This window comes from Canis lupus, chromosome 10, assembly GCF_003254725.2.
Source record: "Canis lupus dingo isolate Sandy chromosome 10, ASM325472v2, whole genome shotgun sequence".
NCBI classification, from domain to species: domain Eukaryota; kingdom Metazoa; phylum Chordata; class Mammalia; order Carnivora; family Canidae; genus Canis; species Canis lupus.
In genome coordinates this window covers 28,505,433-28,529,667 of record NC_064252.1, presented here as the reverse complement: position 1 = coordinate 28,529,667, position 24,235 = coordinate 28,505,433, and the positions used below count along the sequence as shown (strand labels likewise).

General features: G+C 50.4%; 1 protein-coding gene and 1 long non-coding RNA gene across 2 annotated transcripts in view; one reads left to right on the top strand and one right to left on the bottom strand.

Annotated features, from left to right (window-relative positions):
* The window catches only part of CACNG2 (calcium voltage-gated channel auxiliary subunit gamma 2), a 113,804-nt gene extending 97,260 nt beyond the window's left edge, over positions 1 to 16,544 (bottom strand). Inside the window, exon 1 of the mRNA XM_025461013.3 lies at positions 15,154 to 16,544. Within this exon, the coding sequence (XP_025316798.1) occupies positions 15,154 to 15,364 (211 nt within the window). The 5' untranslated portion in view covers positions 15,365 to 16,544. The remainder of the gene's footprint in view (positions 1 to 15,153) is intronic.
* The window catches only part of LOC112668627 (uncharacterized), a 29,581-nt gene continuing 21,448 nt past the window's right edge, over positions 16,103 to 24,235 (top strand). Inside the window, exon 1 of the long non-coding RNA XR_003141748.3 lies at positions 16,103 to 16,822. This is a non-coding gene — a long non-coding RNA (uncharacterized LOC112668627). The remainder of the gene's footprint in view (positions 16,823 to 24,235) is intronic.

The window sequence follows — 24,235 nt, the reverse complement described above, 5'->3', positions numbered from 1 at the left end:
GTGTTGTGGGATGGCAAGATCCCTTTGGCCCCACAAGCATTACTGAGCTCCTACTATGTGCTAGGTGTGGGGCCTGCACTAAATGCTGGGATGGAGCAGGAACGTACAGGTCCTAGTCCCAGCTCTGTCGCTGATGGGCTCCATGGCAGAGGTGGTCTCTTTCCTCTCTGGGCCTCAAGTTCTTTGATCACAAGGTGAGGGTCTGGACCCAATGGACTCCCTGGATACACTGCTAGATACTTTCCCTCAACCTGGAATAAAGATTACATTTTTCAGACTTCCTTATAGTAAATGTATGGTCAGGTGACACACTTTTAGCCAGTGACACACTTTTAGCCAATGAGACCAAAGCAAAAAGGTTGTGTGATGTCTTTTAGGAAACTTCCTTAAGAACCATGTGACAGGTGCCCTCTGCCCGGGTCTCTTTGTACTATTCTATGCCTTGATGCCTGGAATGAGAAGTGGCTGGAGCGCTGGCAGCCATTATGGACTGTGAGGTTGGAGGCCACACCACAGGGATGGTGGAGCAGGGAGCTGGTGGGCACCTGCATTGCTAACCTGTTTGTGGTGCCTCTAGACCACACTTGTACTACCTGTCTCCAGACTGGTTTCCTTATGAGAGGCTAAACTTTTGTCTTATTTCAGCTTCTGCTAGTTTTATGTTTCTGTTACTTGTCAAATCGAATCCTTCCTGATACAAGCTCTGAAATCCCTTCCACGAGTACCATTCTGAAGTTGTAACATTAGGGGATCTTTAAACACTCACTTCTCATACTGGGCAGGATAATGGCCTCCTGAAGATGCCCACATCCCAGCTCCTGTAACCCGTGAATATGTTACATTGCGTGGCAAGGGGGAATCAAGGTTGCTAATCGGTTGATCTTAAGAGAGGGGAGATTATCCTGGATTATCCAGGCAGACCCAATGTAATCACGAGGGTCCTTAAATGTGGAAGAGGGAGGCAGGAGCATCAGAGTCAGAGGGATGCAACAGAGAAGGACTCTGCCTGGAACTTGCTGGCTTCGAAGATGGAGGAAGCCTTTCTGCCCCAATAGAACGTGGACAGCCTCTAGCAGCAGGAAAAGGCCAGGGAACAGAGTCACCCCTAGAGCCTCCAGAAGGAACGCAGCCCCATTGACACCTTGACTTTAACCCAGTGAGACCAATTTCAGACTCCTGACCTCCAGAACTGCAAGGTGGTAAGCTGGTGTTATTTTAAGCCATTAAGCTTGTGCTGATTTGTTACAGCAGCCATAGGAAACTAATACACTCCCTCTGGTTCCCCCTGGGAAGCTAAGAATCATAACCCCCACACTATAGAGCACTGTTGTGGCCTAAGCAAGGTGACACGCATGTGGTCCTGAGGACACGGCCCAACACACAGGAGATCTTCAAACACCATCAGCTCTTAGGGAAAACCATCCATTCCTGTCACACCTGTGGGCACCACCTTTAACCATAAATAACATTAGCTGAAGCATCCTGATTGGAAGTGCCCATGGGATGCCTGGGTAGCACAGTGGTTGAGTGTCTGCCTTTTGCTCAAGTCCTGGATCGAGTCCCACATGGGCTCCCTGTGGGGAGCCTGCTTCTCTCTCTGCCTGTGTCTCTGCCTCTCTCTGTGTGTCTCTCATGAATAAATAAATAAAATCTTAAAAAAAAAAAAAAAAAAAAAGGAAGTGCCCGGGACTGAGCTAATGGCTTTACCAAATTCAGGCGCTCTGAATTTAGGTAGTGCTTCGGAGGAAGATCGTTATCTTCATTTTAGAGGTGAGAAAACAGGCCCAGTTGGCTGGTGGCAGAGGTAGGATTTGGATCCATATATTCCGGCCATGCTCCAAAACCTTGCTTCTCAAAGTGTGGCCTGTAGACCTGTGACATCAGCCTTGCCTGGGAGCTAGAAACAGCCCCTACTTGGACCTTTGCATCAGTACCCCCCACACACAAGGTGGTTAGTGTTTACATCACAGTTTGAAAATGTTGCTCTAGAACAAGCTCTCTGCTCTTTCCTTGGCTCCCCTCCCATCATAGGGGCAGCTTCAGGTGGTGTCCTGTCCATCTTTGGGCCTTTTTCTTCCGATCTACTTGGCAAACTCTTATTCATGCTTCAAAACCCACTGTGGAGGCATTTCCTGAAAACCCCTTTCCTGACCTCCCCAAATAGGGTTGCTGCCTTGTCCCACCCCTTCCCCACACCTTTATCAGTGCCTGACCTCATTGGTGATGCTCTCGTATGTGTCTGTCTCTTCTTCTAGGCCCCGAACTCTTTCAGAGCAGGGGCATGTCTTCTATCATCCGGCAAACATTTACTAAGTACCTAATATGTGCTAGACGCTGATCTTAGTCCTGGGGTTATGGCAGTAAACAGGACAGACAAGGACCCTGGTCTCCCAGAGTTTTTATTCTGGTTAGAAGAGAAATAATACACACTCTAGACAAATTCAGAGAGTAGGAAGCATGATGCAGAAAATGAAATAGGAAGGAGAGGCTGGGGGAAGTCAGCAGGGGTGATTGGGGCAGGCCCCCTTCCCCGGGAGCTGACTGGTTTCTGAGCCCCATGAATTAGCACAGAGCCTGGCGTACCAGACATCCAACACATGTCCAACGGGATCACAGTTGACCAGTCTCCCAGATCAAACTGCATGTCTTTACGTTCACGTCCTACCAATTCTGAGCAATTGCCAGGTGTCTCCCGCCCCCCACTGAAGACTCTGGAAATGTCTCTCTCCTCTCTGAAGCTTTCTGAGGCAACAAGGGAAAGTAAGAGAATCCCCTGTGCCCCGGGTGCTCCAGCAATACACCCCCTCCTCAGCCAGGCCGACAATGTGGGCTGTCTCCCTGGCGCCTGCCATTTAGTTATTGAATAAAGCACACCACGTGGTCTGCACAACAGGGTGCACTTCCCGAACTGGGGTCAAGGTCAGAAAATGTCAACCTCTGAAAGAGAAGCTATGGGGGTGGCATAAAATGGGCGAGACCTCTCTTTAAAAGCATCAAGTTACCGCAGAGATGCTTTGTAGAAAGGGGCCGTGAGGCCTGCCTTCCACCCGAAACTCGAATCTCATCGGCAGGCACTGCCGGGAACGTTGGCTCTTCATGTATTTATTTACGGAGGCTCGGCTTGGTTCACTCCCTTGGCTCTGCCCTGCCTGGGCTGCTCTCTTGTTTTGCTTACATTTTCAGCATTTTGGGCCATCAGAAGACAAAGGCTCCGCCTATAATTTGCCATTGGCATTAGAGGAGCTTGGCATTCGAGGCGGAGCAGCCAGGGAGGACACTTGGGAGCCCAGGAGGTTTGGGGGGAACTGCAGAGCCCCTGCCACACCTGAAGGAACACCTACTGCCCACCCAGTCCCTGCCAATGGTGGCCAAACAGAAAAGGGGCCTGGGGTTACGAAAGCCTGATTGTTTTTTCCAAGAGAAGCCCCAAATAGGGATTTTTGTAGGAAAATTCTTCATTTGTGGGAGATTTGAGGGATAAACACAACTCACTTGCAGGTTACCATTTGCAAATGCTAGGTCAGAAAGCATAATCCATAATAGCCACTTGACGGATACGTAAGGCAGCTGGCCTTTAGAGAGCACTTACTATGTACTAGCATGTTGCTGAACACTTTACATGGAGCATCTTACTAAAATTTCAGAACCAACTCATGAGTGAGATACAACTTTTCCCATTTATACATGAGAAAATTGAGTCAGAGAGGTAACATTCCTTGTCCAAGTTCACCTAGCTGATAAGTGATAGGATTGGGATTTGAACCCAGGCTGTCAAATGCCAGAGCTGACATGGGCTCTAGGCCTGGCTGGAATACCCTTGATTATGATGGTGCTGGAGAAAATCTGAGGTTAAATAGCCTAATCTCTAGATGCAAAGCTATGTTCTTTGTCTTTTTCTATATTCTTTCCTTCCTTCCTTCCTTCCTTTCTTCCTTCCTTCCTTCAACAAACACTGACTGAGCTCCTTCTACATGCCCGGCACTGAGCAAGGCCCAGGGGACACAGGTATGGAATCACTCTACCCAAGATGAAAGGTCCCCATCTTCTTCTTTCTTTTTAAAGATTTTATTTATTTATTCATCACACACACACACATACACACACACACACACACAGGCAGAGACACAGGCAGAGGGAGAAGCAGGCTCCATGCAGGGAGCCTGACGTGCGACTTGATCCTGGGTCTCCAGGATCAGGCCCTTGGCTGAAGGCGGTGCTAAACCACTGAGCGACCTGGGCTGAGCCTGGTCCACATCTTTTTTCTGCAAATTTCTCCTGTTTGCCCCCCGACTCAGGTGAGGTCACTCACTGTCACACCTTATTCAACACAACAACAGTCTCCAGGTCTAATGGATTGTCCAGGGTCAGTCCCCTGCCCTGGGTCCCGAACCATGCTCCCAAAGTGTGAGTTTGACCATGTCATTCCCTTCTTGACATTCTCCTCTCTGGTCTCTTTGCACAGCAGAGCGGTCCCTCCACAATGTGGGACTGATCTTGTCCCTCGGTACTAATACCCTCGCCTCCCTCCTCTCTGAGCAATACCAGAAACTTTGTGAGGCCCTCTCACACCTCTTCCTGGGGCAAGGTCCCCACCCCGACTGAGTGTGCTTGCTGGGGTCCCTACGTCCCCCACTAGAGCACAGGCTCCTGGAGGGCAGGGGCCGCGTCTTCTCATCTTTTTTAAACCTGGAGCCTAGCATGGCATTTGGCACATAGCAACTGAGTGCATTTGGTTGATGAAGTGGGTGAGGGAACTCGTGGTCTAGAAGTGGAAATAGAACTGGAAACAAGCAACGGGAGGACGGAAGATGAGTTAGACGCATGCGTAGATGCTGTAGAAGGAAAGAGGGATGTCGGCGAGGTGGGAGGCAGCTGGGATGCTGGGGAAGCAGCCATTTAGCCTAATCCTGGAGACAAGCAGAATGTGGTTGAGAACAGGCCATCTTGGCAGAGGGTGCGGGTGAGGGACCCTTTCCCCCTCCAAAGTGAGAGGGACATCCATGCGTTTTGAGGCGTTCTTCTGTTCTCAGAGCAATGAGAGAAACTGGTGGTGCCCTACTTTTCCCCACTCTGCCCTGTGTAAGGAGCATATGTGAATTTAAGCTTCAAAGTTTTGAAAGACTTTCACGCGTGAGGTACAGACAGCAATTTCTGCTCAGGCTTGCCTTTACCCTTTCCAAGAAACTTATTTGTAAATTGGGGTGCTAGGGGAAAAGTGTAAATATAATTAGTGTTGTAGAAGGCTGCGCACAGGTTTTGGGGATGGACAGACTCGGCCTGGAATCCCAGCTCTGCAGCTCTGCTGTGTGACCTCAGCTGAGTTACCTAACTTCTCTGAGCCTCTCAAGATGGAGATAATGGGCATCACCGCATGCATCTTCAGAACTGTCAAGGCTAACTAAGAGCTAACCTCCGGAAAGCATCTAAATAGTGCTTAGCACGAAGAAGCACTCAATGAGTGATTGGCTATTATTATTATTATCATAGTTATTATTGGTTTTGAAGTGATACCCGGGTTACCTTCTTTGCAAAATATGTTGGATGAAACCTGGAGAGAAGAGTTTCCCGACCTTAGGGAAAATTCCAGGATGAAGGATCGGACGTGTGCAGACCAAGGTAGAGGAGTGGGGAGTGACAGAAAGGAATGAATGATCCTTTATGCAGAAACAGGAGAGCCATGGGGCAAGACTGGAATAAAGAGAGGTCTCCCGGCCAGGCCAGGGAGAGGCTGGCGCCGGGGGATTTAAATGGCCTGGTGGATGGAGTAGCCGAGCAAGGTGCCGAGTCTCTGTACAACGAGGCTGTGGCGACCGTGCACCTGGGATCTCATACTTAATCCCCGGCATTCTTGTTAGCGGCTGGAAGACACCCCAAGGTCAGGGAAGTTCAGGGAAGAGTGAGTGAAGCATCAAGGGGAAGGAGTGGCGGCTCCTCAGAGCAGGCCCGGGGCTGCTAAGTCGGGGCCTCTGGGCCAGGTGATAACGAACAAGGACTCAGATGGAGAGAGAAGGGGACTGTTGCCCGGGAGGGAGCAGCTCGCAGCGGCAGCTCAGCAGCCCTGATGCTTTATGGCAAAGCCGTGGCCCAGAGGCACCCCAGAGAGCCTCCCAGGGTGCAGGGCGCAAGGGGAACACCTGCCAATTCTCACATCTCGCACAGCGTGGTTCCAGCCAAGCCCAGGAGAAGAGACTGGTCGGGAAGATGCTGGGAGTTTTGGTTTAGAAGCCCGTCCCCTCCCTCGGTGGGAGCTCCTTGAGGGCAGGAGCTGTTTCTTTGGTCATTCGTCCAACGTGTGGCTCCTCAGCACGCTCTCGGTGCCAAAGCAGACACGGCGCCCGCCTTCCAGGAGCACACCGTTACAGGGGACACAGATCACGGACAAGGAAATGCTAGAAAGGGAAAAGTCAATGTTAAAGGCTGAAGAGGGCAAAGGAAAGAAGGTGACAGGACCGGGGGCTTCTTTAGAGAGGGTGGTCAAGAAGGTTCCTTGAGAACACAACACTTGAGCAGAGACTTCCTGCATCTTTGTAACCCCGGGGGGTTTTGCCGGGGAAGTCAGAAGAGAAGCGAGGACCTCGGTGCACCTGTTCTGTGCATTCCTTACAGTCTTCTCGCTCCTCTCTGTTTACTACAACCAAGTCCGCGAGGTCACCTGCTTATGGCGACAACCTCCACGTGGCGCCTCACCCCTTCCCAGGGTCGTGCACCAGCTGCAGCCGACCCCTGATATGCCCCCCGAGCCCTGATATGCCCCCCGCGGGAACCTCAACATCCAGTGAGCTCACTGATGGCCAAGCCACTGGCTGCCCTTGCGTGCGCCTCTCCGGGCCTCGTGTTCTCCTGTGCTGAAACCCGCACGGCCCCGTGAGCCATTTCCAGCCCTTCGGGAGCACATCTCCACGGCCTCCCAGGCTCTCCCTCCCAGCTGGGCGGGGGACCCTCGGCGTGGCGGCCTGGGCATCTGTTTCTGCACCTGGCCCTTCCTTTGCTCTGAGACGCTTCCTCTCCCTACTTGCTCACCCCTATGCATCCTTCAGAACCCGGTCTCCCGCAGCATCCGCTCCCCCCCAGTCTCTGTGCTCCCAGAATCCCCTGTGCCTCTGTTTCCTGCTGTGCTGTCATCACAGTCTGTTCACTGGTGTGTCTCCTCTGCTAGACAGGAGGTCCCCTCCTCTCCAAGGGCAGGGACTAGGGCTTTACCTCTGTCCTGGACTCTCACATGCTACCTGCTAGTGCTCAGAGAACAGCTGTCAGACAGAGATCCAGTATCATCCTCTTGCTTGGCAAGAGAGGTGCTGGGAGGACCACAATCTTCTTCCCTCTGCTGCTCCCTGAGTCACGGGACAGGCACCAGCTGTGGGCCAGCGACATCCCTTGGGCTCTCTCAGCACCCTGCCTGCATTTCCCTCTGCCAGCAAGATAGCTTCCCATCTTCTTTAGGTTCTAAGGCACATATTTTAGGTTCCCAGGTTTCTGAACCCAGAGTGTGATTTACAATCGATGAGTCCGTTAAATTCCTTCTCCCCTCTCCCAAAAGCTGTTTCAGTACATAATTCACTTTATAACTGATGGCGCCTCAGAACCGAGGGAAGACAGGACTGGGAGAGGAAAGCCCTTTGGAGCCAGGAGAGGGGACCAGGATGCCGCGAGGCCCGCGCAGCTCAGCAACAGTCCCACAACAGTTGACATGCATTTCTTGGCATCGGGGAGCACAGTGAACATCTCTCCTCTTTCATCCCTATTTTCAAAAAGTCTGCTGGATCTAACTGAGCCGCATTCAAATTCCAGCTTAAATCCTCCATGCTCCTAACTGATTGTAAGAGACGCCAGGAATCTCTGAATCTGTGGGAGGGGGAGGCGTGGTGGCAACAGGCTATGTCAAATGTCTTGTATGGATGGAGTAGAGCTGCTTTGCAAGATGCCTGTTCTTGGGGATCCCCTGAGGGGACTCACCTGGATGGTCCTCAGGCAGGTGGGGGTCTGCTCACCACTGCCTTCCTGTGTTAGCACAGGCTGGCACCTGCCATTAACACCTCCACTGAGCAGGTTTTGAATTTTGCTGATTGGACTTGGGTCGATCTGTTCCCTCCCTTGTTTGCGCTGTCAGGGGAAGCTCGGAGGCCAAAGAGACCAGCACCATCAGATTGGGATGGAAACGGGAGGAGCACGACTAGAAGAAGAGGGAGTGGGGTTCGAATCCTCACGATGACCCTGGGGACAGGCACTGTCATCTCCACTAAAAGGATGGCACAAAAGAAGCACAGAGATGGAATTAACTAGTCCAAGGTCACACAGCTTATAAGCAAGAAGCCAGAAGTCAAAGAGCAAAAGTTTTTAACAAGACCCATAAGGCCCCACACCTTTGAGACTTAACTACTTCTGCACCCCCATCCCCACACCATCCAGCACTGTCCCCCCACTACATACTCCAGCTCTTTACTCCAGCACCCCAGCCTTCACCCAGGTCTTGTCTTGCTCTTCCTCACTGATCTCTGCACTCGCTGCCTTCTGACCTGGAATGGTCTTTCTTCCTCTCTTCACCCAATTAACTCCTACTCCTCCTTCAGATATTCATTCTTGTGTCCCCTCCTCAGGGAAGCCTTCCCTGATTAGATACCACCTTAATATTCTGAACTCACAGCCCCATGCGACCTCCCTTAAGAGTGCTTATCATAGTTTACATAGATGTGTGCGTATATATTCTTTGAATTGGGGCCTATCTCTGCCAGTAGGCTCTCCGGACTGACGGTGGTGACCCTGAAAGGAGTCCCTTCCCATCATGACTTCAACCTGGTGCTCTGCGGAACTTCACCAAAGATTTAACAAATAAATGAGTTGAAGGAATTGCCTAATCTGTACCTACAAACGAACCCAGAAACTTAAAATACGTCTATCATTTGAATACGGGTATTTTGGCCAAAATATTTATATTTGAGACTAAAGCGGAACCAGTGAATTTTGAACAGGTTAAAAATCTCTTGCACTATTCATCTGGTATCTTCTCCTCCCCCCTGACCTGAAAGCGAACACTCACGGGAAGCTCTCCCCGAGGATCTCTGTGACAGCCGCTCTGGATGATGTGGAGGCAGGAAAGCATGGCCAGGATCTATTTAGAGGACGCTCACCCCCCAGCACTTCCTTCTCAGGCATTTATTTTTTCTCCAAACACTTTCCTTTTTGTTATCTTTCTTTATTCTTGTCCCTTGTGTGTTGAACGCCACCCTCCCTTCTCTCTCTCTCCCCCCACCTCTCTCCTCTTTCACTACCTCCTCAACCCCCCTCCCCCCCAACTGCCACCATGTCAAGTTCACTATTTTCTGGAATGCCAAAAAAAAAAAAAAAAAAGGATCTTTTGCCACCACTGATCACTGTGTATCACTGAAAGAACAATCCTTTGACGGTGTAAAGGGACCGCTACTTCCGAATCCCCACCCCCGCAGGCAGGGCGCGTTTGTTCATTCCCCAGCAAAGGCAGGGTAGGCATCTTGCAGCATCCTAGTTGCCGTGGCTACAGCAAAGAACAAAACAGACAGCAGTCCCTGCCCTCATGGAGCTCACAGTCCAGGGGTGGAGACAGACAACAAATATCACGAGTAGACTACATGTGCTACAAGGTGGTAAGTACTCTGTAAAGAAAAAGAAGACAGAGTAAGAAGAGTAAGACTGCAAGAGGGGTACGGGGGGGGGGGTGTGTTGTTGATTGCAACCACAAATAAGCCGGTCAGAGAAACCACCCCGTGAGAAAGCTATTTTGCTTTCTTTTCACAGAGAGGGAACCAGGCTTGGAGAGGTTAAATAACTTGCCCCGGATCTCACAGGCTGCAGTGCTTGGAATGAACCCAGGCCCATGTGGCTGCAAAATTCTTTCCCCCACACCACATGCCCCAAAGCTTCATCCGAAAACTTCCATGACTTACAGAGGCCATCATTTGCTATTTTCTGAGAAAATGCTTACAAACATAAAACCAATGGAGAGTTTGGTACATTAAGGACGCTTCCGAAAATGAAAGGGCAAACCCAAAGAGGCACGTGGTTGGGTCTGGCCTGAAGTTCAGTGTCGCATTCCCTTGGCCTCATGGGAGTGGGGGGATCACGGTAGAACTGCAAGGCACAGGGCAGCGGGAGGGAGAGGCACGCTGGGGAGTCAGGTGGGTCAAAGCTCAGATTTCCTGACAGGCTTAGGCTGGACCCTCGACAGGGGGGGTGGGGGGGACACTTAATGGGACACAGAATAAAATCCAGTGCTAGCAGTGAATATGAGCACAAGGCCACAGTATGTGCAGAGAGCCCTCTGGAGGCTTGCAGGGTGGAAATGAGGGGTTGGATTCAAGTTCTGGCTCTGCCCATGTGGCCTCGGTATGTGACGTCACTCCTGTGTGCCTGGTTCTGCTCAGCTGTAAAGCGCAGCAGGCAGTGTGAGTGGGCAAGTTTGTTCCTCCATAAAGTGTTCAAGTTTGCCTTCTCAGGTGAGGATGCTTAAGAGTGTGCGGTCTGGATCTATGGAAAGCTGCTGGTCAGAACCTGAGACCTTGGGGACTGTTCTCGGCGTCCTGGGTGGGTGGGGAGGTTTGCTAGAGAATAGAAGATTCTGGGGTATGTAAACGGGGACAGTCCATAATGCCCGCTCTCTACCTGAAGTGTCTATTCCAGTGACTGTTCCAATTCAACTGGACTTTGGGGTACTTTAAAAGCAGAAAAGAGGAGAAAATCAATTGGTTATTTTTTTCCTTGCTTGCAGAGACGGAGTCTACTGATAATTTTCTGCTAGCCAATTAGGAGCCGCAGAACCCTAATGACGGACTCCTTCTGAATTGAATTAATGAATTCGGTGACTCATTATTATTCTTTTAAAAAAGAAGCCCCAGGAAGAACAAACCAACCATCCTGACTTCCTCACCTCCTTCTTTCTCTCTTGATTACTCGCTTGGCACATATCCTCATGATGTTTCAATTAATTTAAATCATCTTAAGAATTTCGAAATCAATCCACGGATAAATATTTGTATGCACCTATTGTGCGCAAAGCACCTGTAAAGAGTCAAATTATCTTGGGAATTCTGGAGCGATATGTACATCACGTGACGGCCTGTTAGTAACTCCCATACTCAGCTCCTGCACACTGGATCTGTTGGCGTTCCTAAAATAAAAGATGTATACTCTCCTTCTGGGGAACAAGAGAGCCATGGCTGAACCCAGTGTGGAGCACTCGCCACCTCGCAGGCCAAGCCAAGGGGAGGTAATCATAAACTTGGCAAAGACAGTGCAGGAAAATCGAGACACTTCTTGCTCAAAGAGAGAAGGGATGTAGGACGGGCGGCAGAGCCACCGGGAGCAAGCAGCACGTGGAAGCCAAGACGGGAGAAGCCGTGGATGGAAGAGGAGCTCAGAAATTCAGCAGAGAGAATGTACCAGTGGAGCCAGAGAGGAAGATTTCTGCGCTGCTTCACAGCAAGGGAAGGGGCGAGAGGGGGAGGGCGGTTTGTGCTACAGACCACGTTGTACCGCCAGGCGTTGGCTCCTCCTCTGCAGGGCTGGAAGTCCTCTGGGGGAGACGAGGAGTCCGAGCCCCGACAGACAGAGGGGAGGAAGGCGCAGGAGAGAACAAACACACAGTGAATTTCTTGCTGCCCCTGGAGGATTCCTTTCGGTGACAGCAGAGGTTAATATCCTGAGCAGCAAGCCACAGCGCGGCCCAGAGACGCGGCGCTCGGAAGGGCTGTTTTCCTGTCCTGTTGTGGATTTTATTGAACTATTCCCTGAAAGGGCCAATTCCTCTCTCTGTTCAGAGGCTATCTCGGCGCAGTTTTCCTGAAAAGTTCAAGGACTTCTCCTATCATGCTCCACCCACCAGGATCCACCTGCAGACTATCCCACCCCTTCCCGCTAAGGACCCCAGTCTGCTAGGGAGTTCAAGTTCACACACAGAGACACCGCTGTTTACTCTGCAGAGGGAAAAATAATAAAGGTTGTAGCTTCTTGGTTTCTCTGGTGTCCCACTGTGTGTCAACCCCTAACAGGTGGTCCTGTCCCACCTCATTCCTCAGCAGACTGATTCACTTCAAAAGCAGCTACAGAGGCAGAGAAATATTTTCTGATTTTTATTTTCATCAAGAAGTGAATGGAAATTAAGAAGGGCACTGGATATGATGAGCACTGGGTGTTATACTATATGTTGGCAAATTGAATTTAAATAAAATATTTTTAAAAAGTGAACAGGAAAAAAAAAGCATCTCAGGTGATAAAAAAAAAAAAAAAAAAAAAAGCCCGAGTGAAAACCAGAAAGTGGAAGAGGTCAGAAGCAGACAGGGTTGTTTTTTATCTGGAGTTATCAGCAGCAGCTTGGGGGAGATTTGAAGTCTGTTTATAACTTTTTTGGGTATGGGCAGGAAACAAAATAAAGAGGTGATGAGGGAATCTTTTCTGAAAGTCCAATTTCTCACACACAAAAACATTAAGACTGGGGGAAACTGAACCACTGACAACCTGATTTCCATAAAGGCTGACCCTATTTTGAATGCTCCAAAAAAGCAAGCACAGAAACACGCCACGAGAACCATCTACACCAATCTTCAGAAATAAGTGCTCTTATGGTCTTGGGGAACCAGTGCAGTCTTTGAAAATAAGTGGCTTAAAATCTTTAAACCACTTCCTAAGTGGCCAAGGCCCAACTTCCTAAGGCGGTCTCAGGCCCGCAAAGCCCCATTGGGACAGAGGCTTTGGAAATTGAAGGCCAGGGTCAACTGGAGCCCCAAGCACCCACCCTTCCTGCCCGGGGCCTTGGCTAGAAGTGGAAAAAGAATAGCATCCTGAAGGGAGCTTGGCCCAGCCCTCCTCTCCCTGCCCGGAGGCCCCAGGCCAGGGAGAAGGGCCAAACCCACAGCTCCCGTGCACATCACACAACCCTTGGGAAAGTGTTGTAATCCTAACCCTTTGAGGGAGAATTCAGGGGTGGGGGGAGTGGCAGGGGGTACAGCATGGAGAAAAAGTTAAAGGGGGTGGGCAGCACATTTGGGGATGTAGACACCAAACAGATGGAATTTAAACAAAACTACTTCAGCCTTTTTAAATACACAAGTGATTTGAAGCCACCTCTAGCCCTCTTGCCTTCTGGGAATTCAAAAATTGTTTCAAAGATCACAGTACGGAGAATTTGCAAGTAAAACCCTGATAACAAACTATATTTAAACCAACTTACCAATTTCTGAGTATATTTCTCCTAAAATAATGTTCTGTCTTTCCTCTAATTTCTTGGCTACATATCTCCATCCATCTAACTAAAATCCAAGGAAGGCAAATTGCTACTATGATCATTTCCCTAAAGCAACTCTCATTCACTTTGCTTTTCTTCTCTTTTGGAATAGCAGTCTGCCATAAATGTTTAATTAAATGGAAGCCTTTCCACTGTTAATGACAAGCTGCTTGAAAGGCTTTTCATTTTTTAAGGACGGGTGTGTTTAAAACAGTCCCTATTAATTTCCTGATATTGATTCCCTGGCTGGGGAAGAGCATAGAGTATTCAGCATACAGCTCCTCTGCAGACTATGTTCAAGGCAGCGGTTTGGATTGAGAAAGGGCACCAAATGCAGTATGCGTCAAATAGACCATCGCTCAATGAAGTCACTTAGCTATTCAAAACATGTTCAGCCATCACTCAACCGTTTGCACCAAGAATGTTGGGAGGGGGGCACGAAACTGGTGCTCTTTCCCAGACATAACCATTTCCCAAAGAGCGGCTTTTGCTCAGTTTGGGTTAGACCCTGGGGCCACCTCAGTTTCTCCCTCTCCTGTCCGCTTCCCTCTCTTCTCCCCCATCTCCTGGCTTCAAGTCCCTGCATCACTATCCCATGTTGAGCTTAACAAACAATCCTGCAGTCCCCGCTTCCCAGCGCTGCCTCAAACGGCCTCCGGCATTGGTTCATGTCAGAAGCAAAGCACATAAGCCTTTCTCTCCACACAGAAACATGTATCTCTCTGTTCCCCTCTTTCGATGGGTGGCTGTAGCTTGTACATCCACATATGGATATATATAGAGCCACTCAAATGCAGTCCCTCATATTCAAGTCTGTTGCTAAATGCAGGCTGTATGACCTGCAGGAGTTTTTTTTTTTTTTTTCTGTGCTTATTAATGTGTCTCAGAAACACATGCCTTCATCTGTACCCTGATCTCCCAGGCTTGACACCGTGGGGACCCCTTGGCCCACAGCACATGCAAGGCACACATGACTCAGTGACCCTGCAAGATCAAGGCAAACAGCTAATACCCCCAGTCCACTGCACCCCCCCCCCCCCCCGCAAGCTCCCCAAGCCCTCGCCTCCCTCCCGGCCTCCCTGCACAATGTCTGATGCTCAAGCTGGCTGCAATGCTGACTGTACTCGCTTCTGGATAACAGACATGTCACTCTGCGTGGAAGTGAATTGGTTCTCCGCCTAACCTGCAAGTGAATTGCTGTTTATTAGAACTTGGGCTTGTTTCCTGTGAGAGACGTATGTATTTTTAGACTTTGTAAATGTTAAAATACACACATACACACACGCAGCCAGTTGCCCCAAAAGATATGTGTGGTTCATAGACATTACGAAATGCTCTTGAACTCAGCTTGAGATCCTGGAATAATTAGGATTTACCAAATAAGGATTCTTAGAAACAACAGATTTTTTTTTTTTTTTAAAAAGGAGATTTGCAGATGATGATGTGTCTGGGACTTTTGGGGAGTAAGGGGGAGGAGGAGGGGGAAAGGAAGAGCATTTTTGAATTCTTCATTACGAAAAGAGGAGCAATGTTGAGAGAAGCAATTATTTTCCCCCCTCGTAGATGGCAATGCTACACCAAATGGCAAATCCTAATGATTCCAAAGCAGGCAGAGCTCATTCGACTTTTAAAGACAATCTCTTGTTGTTTTCATCATATCATAGATTATTCCAATGAAGAGGTTTAGGGGAAGGAGGGTGGCGGAGGCTTGAGAGTTGAGTATGGTTTTTGCTTATTGATTTTCTTTCCTCTGAAACTAACCCAACCAGCCTTGATCTGTGGTGGAAGGAGTGAAGTAAGAAAATGGTGGAATGTAAAGGGGACTTATTTGGAGGAGGGTGGGGAGGGGGAGTGAAAAGGGGAGGGGTGAGGTGGAGAGGGGGAGGAGATGGGAAATCAAATACCTTCTAGGCAGCAGGTTCTCCATAATCCAGAATGGGTCATAACTTCCTCGTTCTTTTTGCTGGTTTCATTCTCACTGACACTTTTGGTCTTGCAAACCCCTCTGGAGTAGAGCCAATAGTCGGTTCCCACAGCTATGGTCATCAGACTGAAGGCAGCGAAAGCACCAACGGTGGTTAAAAGCATTTGAACACCTCGATCAAACAGCCCCATAATTCTTCATTATATAAACACCCAACCGACTTCTGGTTCTCGGGAGAGTGTGTGTGAGGGTGCGAGTACTAAAGCAAAAAATAAAAAATAAAAAAAAAATAAAAATAATTCCACTACTAATATAATGGATATATGTGTGAATAGAGACTATGGAGAGATATAAAAACAGGGAGGTAAGAAAGCTCACGGAAAAGAGTGTAAATTATAAAGATCACACGGGAAGAGAGGCTTGCCTTTTGAGATCAGAAACTGTTCCAGTTGCAGTAAATTTTTTTTTTAAAAAAAAAAGGAAAAAAAAAAATAAAAAGACACCCCCCACCCCCCCAAGTGAGATGCCTTAATCTCTTTTCCTAAAATTCTGGTCTCCAGTTTCCATATGTGACAGCTAATTTGGAGATGGCTTCCACAGTGAACCAGGGAACAGCCGCATTCTCAACACAATCTCTCATGGTCGGGACCTAGACAGTTAGAGATTGTAAAAGCCGGGATGCAACCTTCGGTCTTCGTGCTCGGCTCTGCGGCCTGCGCCATGAAAATCCTTTGCTTCGCCAGTTCTCTTCCTTGTTGTGGGGGGGGGGGGGGTCTCGGGCGCTTTCGTTTCAGACCAGACTTCCCAGTATTCTGTAAGCCCTTGATCTCAGCTGAGCAGGTGCGGGGGTCTCGCCTTCCATGGTGCTGCCCCGGCGGCGGCGGCGGCGGCAGGGCGGGCAGGGCGGGCAGGGCGGGCAGGCACGGCGGCGGCGGCGGCGGCAGGACGAGCAGCGGCGGCGGTTATTGTTGTTGGCGGCGGGGGTAGTGTTGGCGAAGTGGGGGAGGGAGGGGGTTTCTCCCGGAGAATCGAGGCGGGCTTCCCTCCCCCTATCTGCAAAGCTCCTGGAAACGAGGGAGCCGGCGTCTTGCTGCAGGATGGGCCGCCCGCCCCCCCGCTGCCGGCTCGGCCCCCGGCGGAGGCGCTCCCACCTACTGCATTACCGGGTGGTGCTGAACTGGACAGCTCCCTGCGCCGCCCGCCCGGCGCTCCCCGGCTGCTGGGCGGCCCGCCAGGAGGGGGGCGCGGGCCCGTCCTCCTCCTCCCTCCGCCGCGGCCGGGGGCGGAGCGGGGGCTGCCTGCCTCCGGTTACCCCTCGCCCCAGCCCTAAAATGCGCGCTCGCTGGGCTCCCGGAGCTCAGAGGAAGGCGTAGCTAGAGATAGCTCGCTCCCTCTCCCTCTCCCTCTCCCTCTCCCTCTCCCTCTCCCTCTCCCTCTCCCTCGCTCTCCCTCTCTCCCTCTCTCTCTCCCTCTCACTCTCTCCCCTGCCCTCCCCCCCCCCCTTGGTGTTTCTTCCAGCTCAGCCTCCTTCTCATTCCATCTCTACGTGCCCAGAGCTTCAAACACAACCCTCCCATCACAGTCAGATGGCACAAAACTTCAACCCGCCGTTTCTCTGCCTGGAAGCGGTGAAAATATAGCCTGGATGGGTAATTACAAACACGGTCTATACGTGTTTTCACTTTGCTGTTTCGGGGGGTTTGTTTTGTTTTATTTTATTGGCACGTTAGCCGCGTCTCCTTTCGGTGGTTCCTCTCTCTGTCTCTTTGTCTCTCTCTCTCTCTCTCCCCGGCTCACAGGGGGTGTGCAGGGCACTGTGTGTGTGTGTGTCTCTCTGTAGTTCTCCGTGAAATTCTGAATCTGCTTCTACAAGCAGACATTTTGGAAAGATTATTCACGGGAAAGGGGGGTGCGAAAGGGTGAGTGGTGGCTGGGGCTCCGGCAATGGTTTTCATCCCGGGGATGAACATGTTTGCAGGGGAAGTGGGTGAAATGTGAATCCTTCTAAGTTTCCGTGTCATTCATAAACTGGATTGGAAGAGATAAAAATCTCCCTGCTGTGAACACTGAAGCACATCAGAAACCAGCCCCCCTCTCTTCCTCAACAGAATGCTATCTTGGGTTAATTACAGCGCTACCTCTTCTTTTTACATGTGCAACTTTTCCTTAATGTGACTCCGGGAGAAAGAAGCCCATCAGATTCCTGCTGTTATTGATTACATTTTTCTCTGATCAGTTTCGTAGTTAAGTGAGTGGGGAGCACATGAGGCGGCGTGATGCAGGTGCACTGTTTTTCATTTTTGCGGGGAGGAGCCTAGAGAGAGGTGTGAGTCTGGTGGGTCCGTTGGGGCTTAGAGATGTTTTAATTGCATAGCTCAATTATTCCATACTTCCTTCTCTTTTTTTGTCTTGAGATCATTTGTTTGACAATCTCTCAGTGATTTGATGATTATCAAAGAGTATATAATAGACGACTGAATTAAAAAGCCTTTTTTTTTTTTTGATGTTGCCTAACTTTTTTCTCTTAGCTGAGAGTTGGTCTGCAGGTATAACCAGCACATACTTCTTGGTATAGAAAGATGACCTGTTTCTCCACTCTGCATAAAACTTCCTTTTCTCATGCTCTGTTCCTTTCTCAGAAGGGAAAGACTCCTACAAGGGGCAATTGCTGTGCTCCTGTGCTCCGGGAGGTGGTCCCGGTGTCTGGAGAACAGAGGCACAATTTCAGCAAGTCCTGCTAAGGTGCCTTTAGGATATAGCAAGATACTTGCAGACTGAGGATTTCTCCAGTTTTGTTTCTTGTTCTGTGAGGACGGGGATGGGAATCGGGATGGGAGAGGGGCTGATGTGCTGTTCCACTGAGCAAGGAACTTAGCAAGTTCAGCCAGTGTTCAGGTGGGTGATTTTCTTGGCTCTGGTCTATAAGGAAAAAGTGAAAGACAAGCAGGAAGGCTCCTTACATGGGCTAGGCCTTTCGGGGGGAGTGGAGAGACACTTGGCTGCAGCCACACAAGACTGAGCAGCTTGCCTTCTCCTGTGCTTGTCACCTTGGTTGCCTCTGATCTGTCCATGAAGTCCCTTCAGACTAGAGCTAGAGCCCTCCTTCTTATCCGCCCATCCCATTTCAGACCAACCCCTAAGTCTTTTGCCCAAATGGAATCAGTAACAGAGGCTCAGAAACTTCTGTTTGTCTACAGAAGCAGCTAACGTCTTAGCCACTGACTGTAGCTGCAGCTTTAGCGGCTTTTGATTAATCTCCTGGCTAGATAATCATTGAGAAAAAGGAAAGGGGGTTGGGGGGGAGTGTAACAGCTTTGGGCTGTCAGTGTGGCCAGAGCAGACTTCTGGAGACAGAACAGGCCTAGAGCCACAGATCGCCTCTGCTGCTTAACTGCATGACTGCAAACTAGTTGGCTTCCTAGAGCCTCAGTTTTACAGTACCTGCCTTTTCCTCCTTTCTGGGGTTGTTCCTAGCACCTCCTATTTTTCACGGCTGCTGCCACCACCATGCTCAGGGGTCAACCATCCCATTTCTAGCACTTTGTTGTGCATGCATCATCTCTCTCACTAACTCGTGAGCCCTTGGATGTGTCTTGTTCACTGTGATGTCTTTGGGACCTATCTGATGCTTGATAGCAATGGCTGAGTGATGCTAGTATGAGATAGGTGATGTGCCCCGCACAAGAGGCACTCCATAAATGTGGCTTCCTCTCTTTATCTCCCCACTTCCACAGCTTCCTTTGGTTCCCAGCTTCCTTCACTCTAACATCTGTTCTGCTCCCCTTCCCCTTCACTGACCCAGCCCTCTCCTCAGGTCCCTTCTGCAGACCAGACAAGGCTACCTGGGAAGAGCTGGCTTGGTGTGAGCCCTGTTACATGGTTTGGGTCCACCAGGCACACAATCTTAGCAGCTGCTGAATGGGTGCTCTTAGGGGAGCAGCTTTGTGTGCCTGCAGTTGGTTACTTGGGAAGGGCTTAGAGGAAATTAGCTGAAATGCCACAGGCCTATTTTGAGCTCCTTCTTTGATGGAGTGGAAATAACATGGGATTTGGGTGCAGCAGACCTGGCCTTGAAGCACAAGGCTGCCATTTCCTTATTTTTGACCTTGAGCAGTCTCTGAACCTCCCTGGAAGCCTCTCTTCATCTATCAAGGAGGACCATGGGAGGAGCCTCACAGTGTGGTTGTATCACAAGTTAATAGCAATAACAAAAGCTAACATGCCTGAGACTGATCTAGGCTGAACCCCACAATAATTCTATGGGACATGTATGGTCATGATTCCCATTTTACAGATGAGGAAACCAAGACATGTAACGATTTAAGTATCTGACCTAAGGCTGCCCAGTTAGTGAGTGACAGCTGGGAGTCTAGTCTAGCAGCCAAGCTTAACGACCTACGGCTTACCCACTGTTCCTTGACCCAAGATACGACCTCACACTGAGGTGAGGAGAATGTCAGGTGATGGATGCTGGGGGGCTATGAAGTAGGGAGACCAAGCCCAACCTAGGGGGTGAAGGACATCCCCCCAGGAAGACAAGATATGTAAACTGAGATGTAGGAATGAGAAAGAGTTAGCTAGGCCAGGATGGGGGTGAGAGGATGAAGAGGAGCTGAGAAAGGGAAGAGCATCCTAGGCTGAGGGAACAGCATGTGCCAGGGTTTAAAGGTATGCACAAGTGGGAAAAGATGATTGCCCCATTTTAGGAAAAACGTGCTAAGTATGGCCTATCTAAAGACAGTGATGGGAAATGTTTTAGGCTAAGAACTGGAGGCCATGGAAAGGAGGTTGGAGCCTAAGAAGCAACCCAGAGGAGCTTGGGGGACAGGGAATGTGAGAAGCAAACCCAGGGGCAGGGAGACACCAGGGCAGCTGTGGCGGGGCCCCCCAGCAATAGACAGTGGTGGCCTAGACCAGCAGTGGCAACGGGGATGGAAAGAAGTGGAGGTATTTGGGGGTGTTGGGGAGAAAATTAATGCATATTGGTGTGTGTTATTGAGATAGCCACTCTGAGGAAGAAGCAGGCTGGGGAGGGAGTGGGTGTAGGGAGGTGGGTGCTGAGAATTCTGCTTTGGTCGTGCATGTCCTTTTGCCACATTCTGTTGCCTCTTCACTCCCTGCTCCCATTCTTCCTCTCCTCAGCATGTCCATTAATTAATTAAGACTATAAATCATTCACTCCATTACATTCTATCCCCCCGCCCCGAATTAAGCCTCACAAACTCAGGGATTTTGGTCTGTTGTGTTCACATTGTATTTCCAACACTCAGACTAGTGCCCAGCGCATAGTAGGTGCTCTATAAAAAAGAATTTATTTGTTGGTACACAAATCTAAATGCATGCATCCAAATGCATATCCGCTCTGTGTCAGGCAATGTGCTGGGAGGTGCTAGGGAGGCAGATGAGATTAAAATACCCAAATCAGGGAGGTTGGCAAGCAGACAGCTAATTCTGGGACAGTGTGACCAGCCCAGGGAAGATCTGGTGTATGTGGCATTCCCCGCTGTGTGCTCCCACAGCCCCCCAGGAGTTCTCCTCTGTCGTACTTATCTCCAGATTTGGAATTTCGGTTTAATGGTGGGCACATAGTAGGCCCACAGTACATATTTGATGAATGTATGAATGAATAATAAATGAATAAATTGAAGACACATGCTACGGAAGTCCAGAAGGAAGCATCTATTTCTCCCTTGGAGTGGCTTCGATGGCAAGCTCACTCTCAAAGTCCCGGAGGAGTGGTCATAATTGGTCAAGGAGGAGAGGAGGGCATTGAAAGCAGAGGAACAGCACATACAAATACAAAGAGGTCTGAAGCAGTGTGAGCACTCAGGAGGTCGGTGTGGCTGATGGATGGACAGGAGGAAGGCTGGGGCTGACTCCAGAGAGACTGCTGTGCCCAGGGGGATGGGCCACCCATTGGTGTCACTGCCCTTGTGGCCCTTGCCCGGGGAAGAAGCAATGAAGCTGGGTTTGAATCCCCACTCTGCTGCTTGCTCTCTATATGACCGGGGTGAGTCTCAGTCTCCTCATCTGTAAATGGGGGTAATAGGTGCCCAATCCTTTCCTACCTGAAGTCCTTTGTACTTACTATTCCTTCTGTTGGAATGTTTTCCTCCCTAAACACTGGATCCCTGGCTCATCATTCAGGTCATTCAGGTCTTCGCTGAAAGGCCACTTCCAGGGTCATTGCTCGTCCAACGACATGCCACTCTCTACAACACTGGCCTGTTCTGTTCACGTCATTGCACTTGTTGCAACTTGACCTTTCTCATTTATCATCTGAAGCCTCTCCCTACCCACCTGCCTCTCCTAGGATGTTAGACCACATTGGTCTTGTTCATTATAGTATCCCCACTGCCTTGAAAGTGCTGGAAATATTGTAGGTGCTCAGAGAATATTTTTTGAATGAATGAATAAGGTCATGGTTGTAAGGATTAAACAACAGGGGCCAGATATAAGCATTTGGAAGATAGTGGGAGCAAGCCTCTAGAAGCTCCTGACACTTGGTGGGTGGGGGTAGCGGGGAAAGGAGAAGGTGGTTCCAAGATGCTACAGGAGGCCTGAGGGGGCACATGAAGGGGAGGCAGTTCCTACCGGTGTCAGGTCTGGGGAGGCCAGGTTTGCCCGGCTTCTCCATGTTGCTCCTCCTGGGCCTGCTCTGCTCTCTTGACCCCACGCACAGGCCACCATGGGTGTTCAGAGCCTTCTAGCCCCCAGAGCTGCTCAGCCCCACGCTAGAGCAGGTGCTGCGGGGAGGCCCTGATGGGGTCAGGAGGGAAGGAGATGCTCGGAGACATGGCAGGTTTCATGCCTTGTAGTGCTGAGGGCAGTCGAGAGAGCCTCAGGGAGCCCCAAGGGTCTGCTACCCGAGGAGGCTGGAAGAGTGGGCTCCCTGCCCCCCAGCTCGTAATAGAGTATGTGGGGTTAGCCCTGAGACTGGTGAGAACCAGAAGCTGAAAATCCACACGTGGAGATGGCCATGTCCAGAAATCCCACAGAGAAGGAGCTTTCCCACCCGGGACTTGCAACCCCAGTCCGAGCTCGGAATCTGCAAGGCTCTGTCCCACTCCGCGCCGTGCCCCGCTGGTGTGCTAGTGCTCCAGGAGCTCAGCCACGGTAAAGAATCTTATGATAGAAAATCAGTCATAAAGTTACAGAGTAGAAAAAAATAATACAATAAAGAGGACACGTAAAGATGCAGAAGTGAAGGTAGACACAGAATGTTAAAGGGCAGAAGGGCATGGCGAGAAGGCGATTTCCAGGGACTCCTTAGGGAAAAGGAATCCAGTGATGGCACAGGTGACAGGGAGGCAGTGCTCCTGGATAAGCAGCTTTGGGAGGGGACAGGGAGTGGGTCCTGGGTGTCTTCATGACCAGGCTCAGCCAACTCGAAGCCCCTCCTCTGCCACTTCCCTCTCTCCCTCTTCTCCTCCAGTCAAACCAGACTCCATGCCTGGATCCCACCGTCCCACACCTACCCTAGGGCCTTTGCATCACAGTTTTGGTGTCTGAAATGCCTGTCTTCTGGCAACTGATTTAATCCCTCCTCCCCACAGCCGTGTCTGCTCAGAGGCCCAACTGACCACCCGATAGAGGAGCCCACCCGCCCCTCTGCCATCATTCTTTACCTGCTGAAATTTTCTCCTTAACCCTTAACAGCACCCCCTGCCCCTGCAACCTTGTGTACACATTTATTTTCTGAATTCTAGTGTAAGGGTAGGGGGCTGGGCGATTATTATTATCCTCCTTGCTTCTCGCACGGTGTCTGGCACATAGTAGGTGCTCACCAAGCCCATGGGCCAGTAGGAGGAGAAACAGAAGAAGCTCCAGCACATGAGAGGGGGCAGGAGATCGGAATGGCCTGGTTGGAATATCCCGGGAGAGTTGGCCTGGAACTCTGCACAGGGAAGCCAACAGTGTCTTCAGAAGATCCTGGAGGTTTCTGGGAGGAAGGGGTGGGGACTTCCAAGGTTCCGGGGCAAAGTAGAGAACTTGGCCATGTGACAAGCAGGAAAATAAAAGGGAAGGAAGGCACTCCTCTCTGTGCAGATTTCAGGCGGATCAAGTGGTGGGGGGGCTGCTGAGGCGGCAGGGCAGGACCACGCAGGAGCCGAGGGGTGGGGTTCACATGCTTCCGTGCAGCCTGGCCTTGGGCAAGTGACCAGACATTCCCAAGTCTCGGCTGGCCTGACTGGAAAACGGGGCACCGCCACCAGCCTCAAGGGGCTGCGCTGACAATGAAATGAAATAAAAAAGTACTTCTAGTGCCTCCTTCGTGGTAAGCCCTAAATAAATATTAGCTGCATGTTGAGCTCCTATTGGGTGTTATGTGCTTTGAATAAAACACAAAAGTGAAAAAGATGTGGTCCCTGCTCAGAGGCAGTCAGTTAAGTGGAGAGAGACAGGCCAGCAGACCTCAGCATGATGCCGATGGAGGGCGGAGGCGGGCACGCGGGCACCGTGAGCGGGCGAGGCAGTGCCACCTGGGTATAGGGCATGGGACTTGGTGGCAGCGGAGCCGGGGGGCATGAGTGGAGGACAGGAGCAGGCAAGGCCACGCACAGGTTTCTAGGCAGAGGCAACGGAAGGTCCAAAGACAGAGGAGGTGAAACATTCACTCACCAAGAATTTGCTGGAAAATAGACACTTAAAAAAAAAAAAGGTTTAGAGAATCAGTCTCTACATCTTTTAATTATTTTTAGTGGAAGAGGTTTGGGCGAGTTTTGCAAACTATCTGTTAAAAATTAAAAGGACATTGTCTGAGACAATTTTTTTGATTGAGCACCTGCTACATGTCAAGGTGCATGAGTGAGGGAGCCCGGATCCCGGCCCCGGGATCACACACGCCCAGGAGGCAGACCCTGGGGGATCAACTATAAATGGATTGTTTAATTGCAAGCACGTGTGTTTGGGGGGCTGCAGGTGATTCTGTTTTGCCAAAGCGCTGGGGTGGGGATGGGGGAACCTAGCAGAGATCAGGCTGGCAGCGGAGGTGGGCCAGGTCGGGGAGCGCCTTGCATCAAGCACAGTACTTACTGGGTGACCGCTGTGTGCGGGGCCTG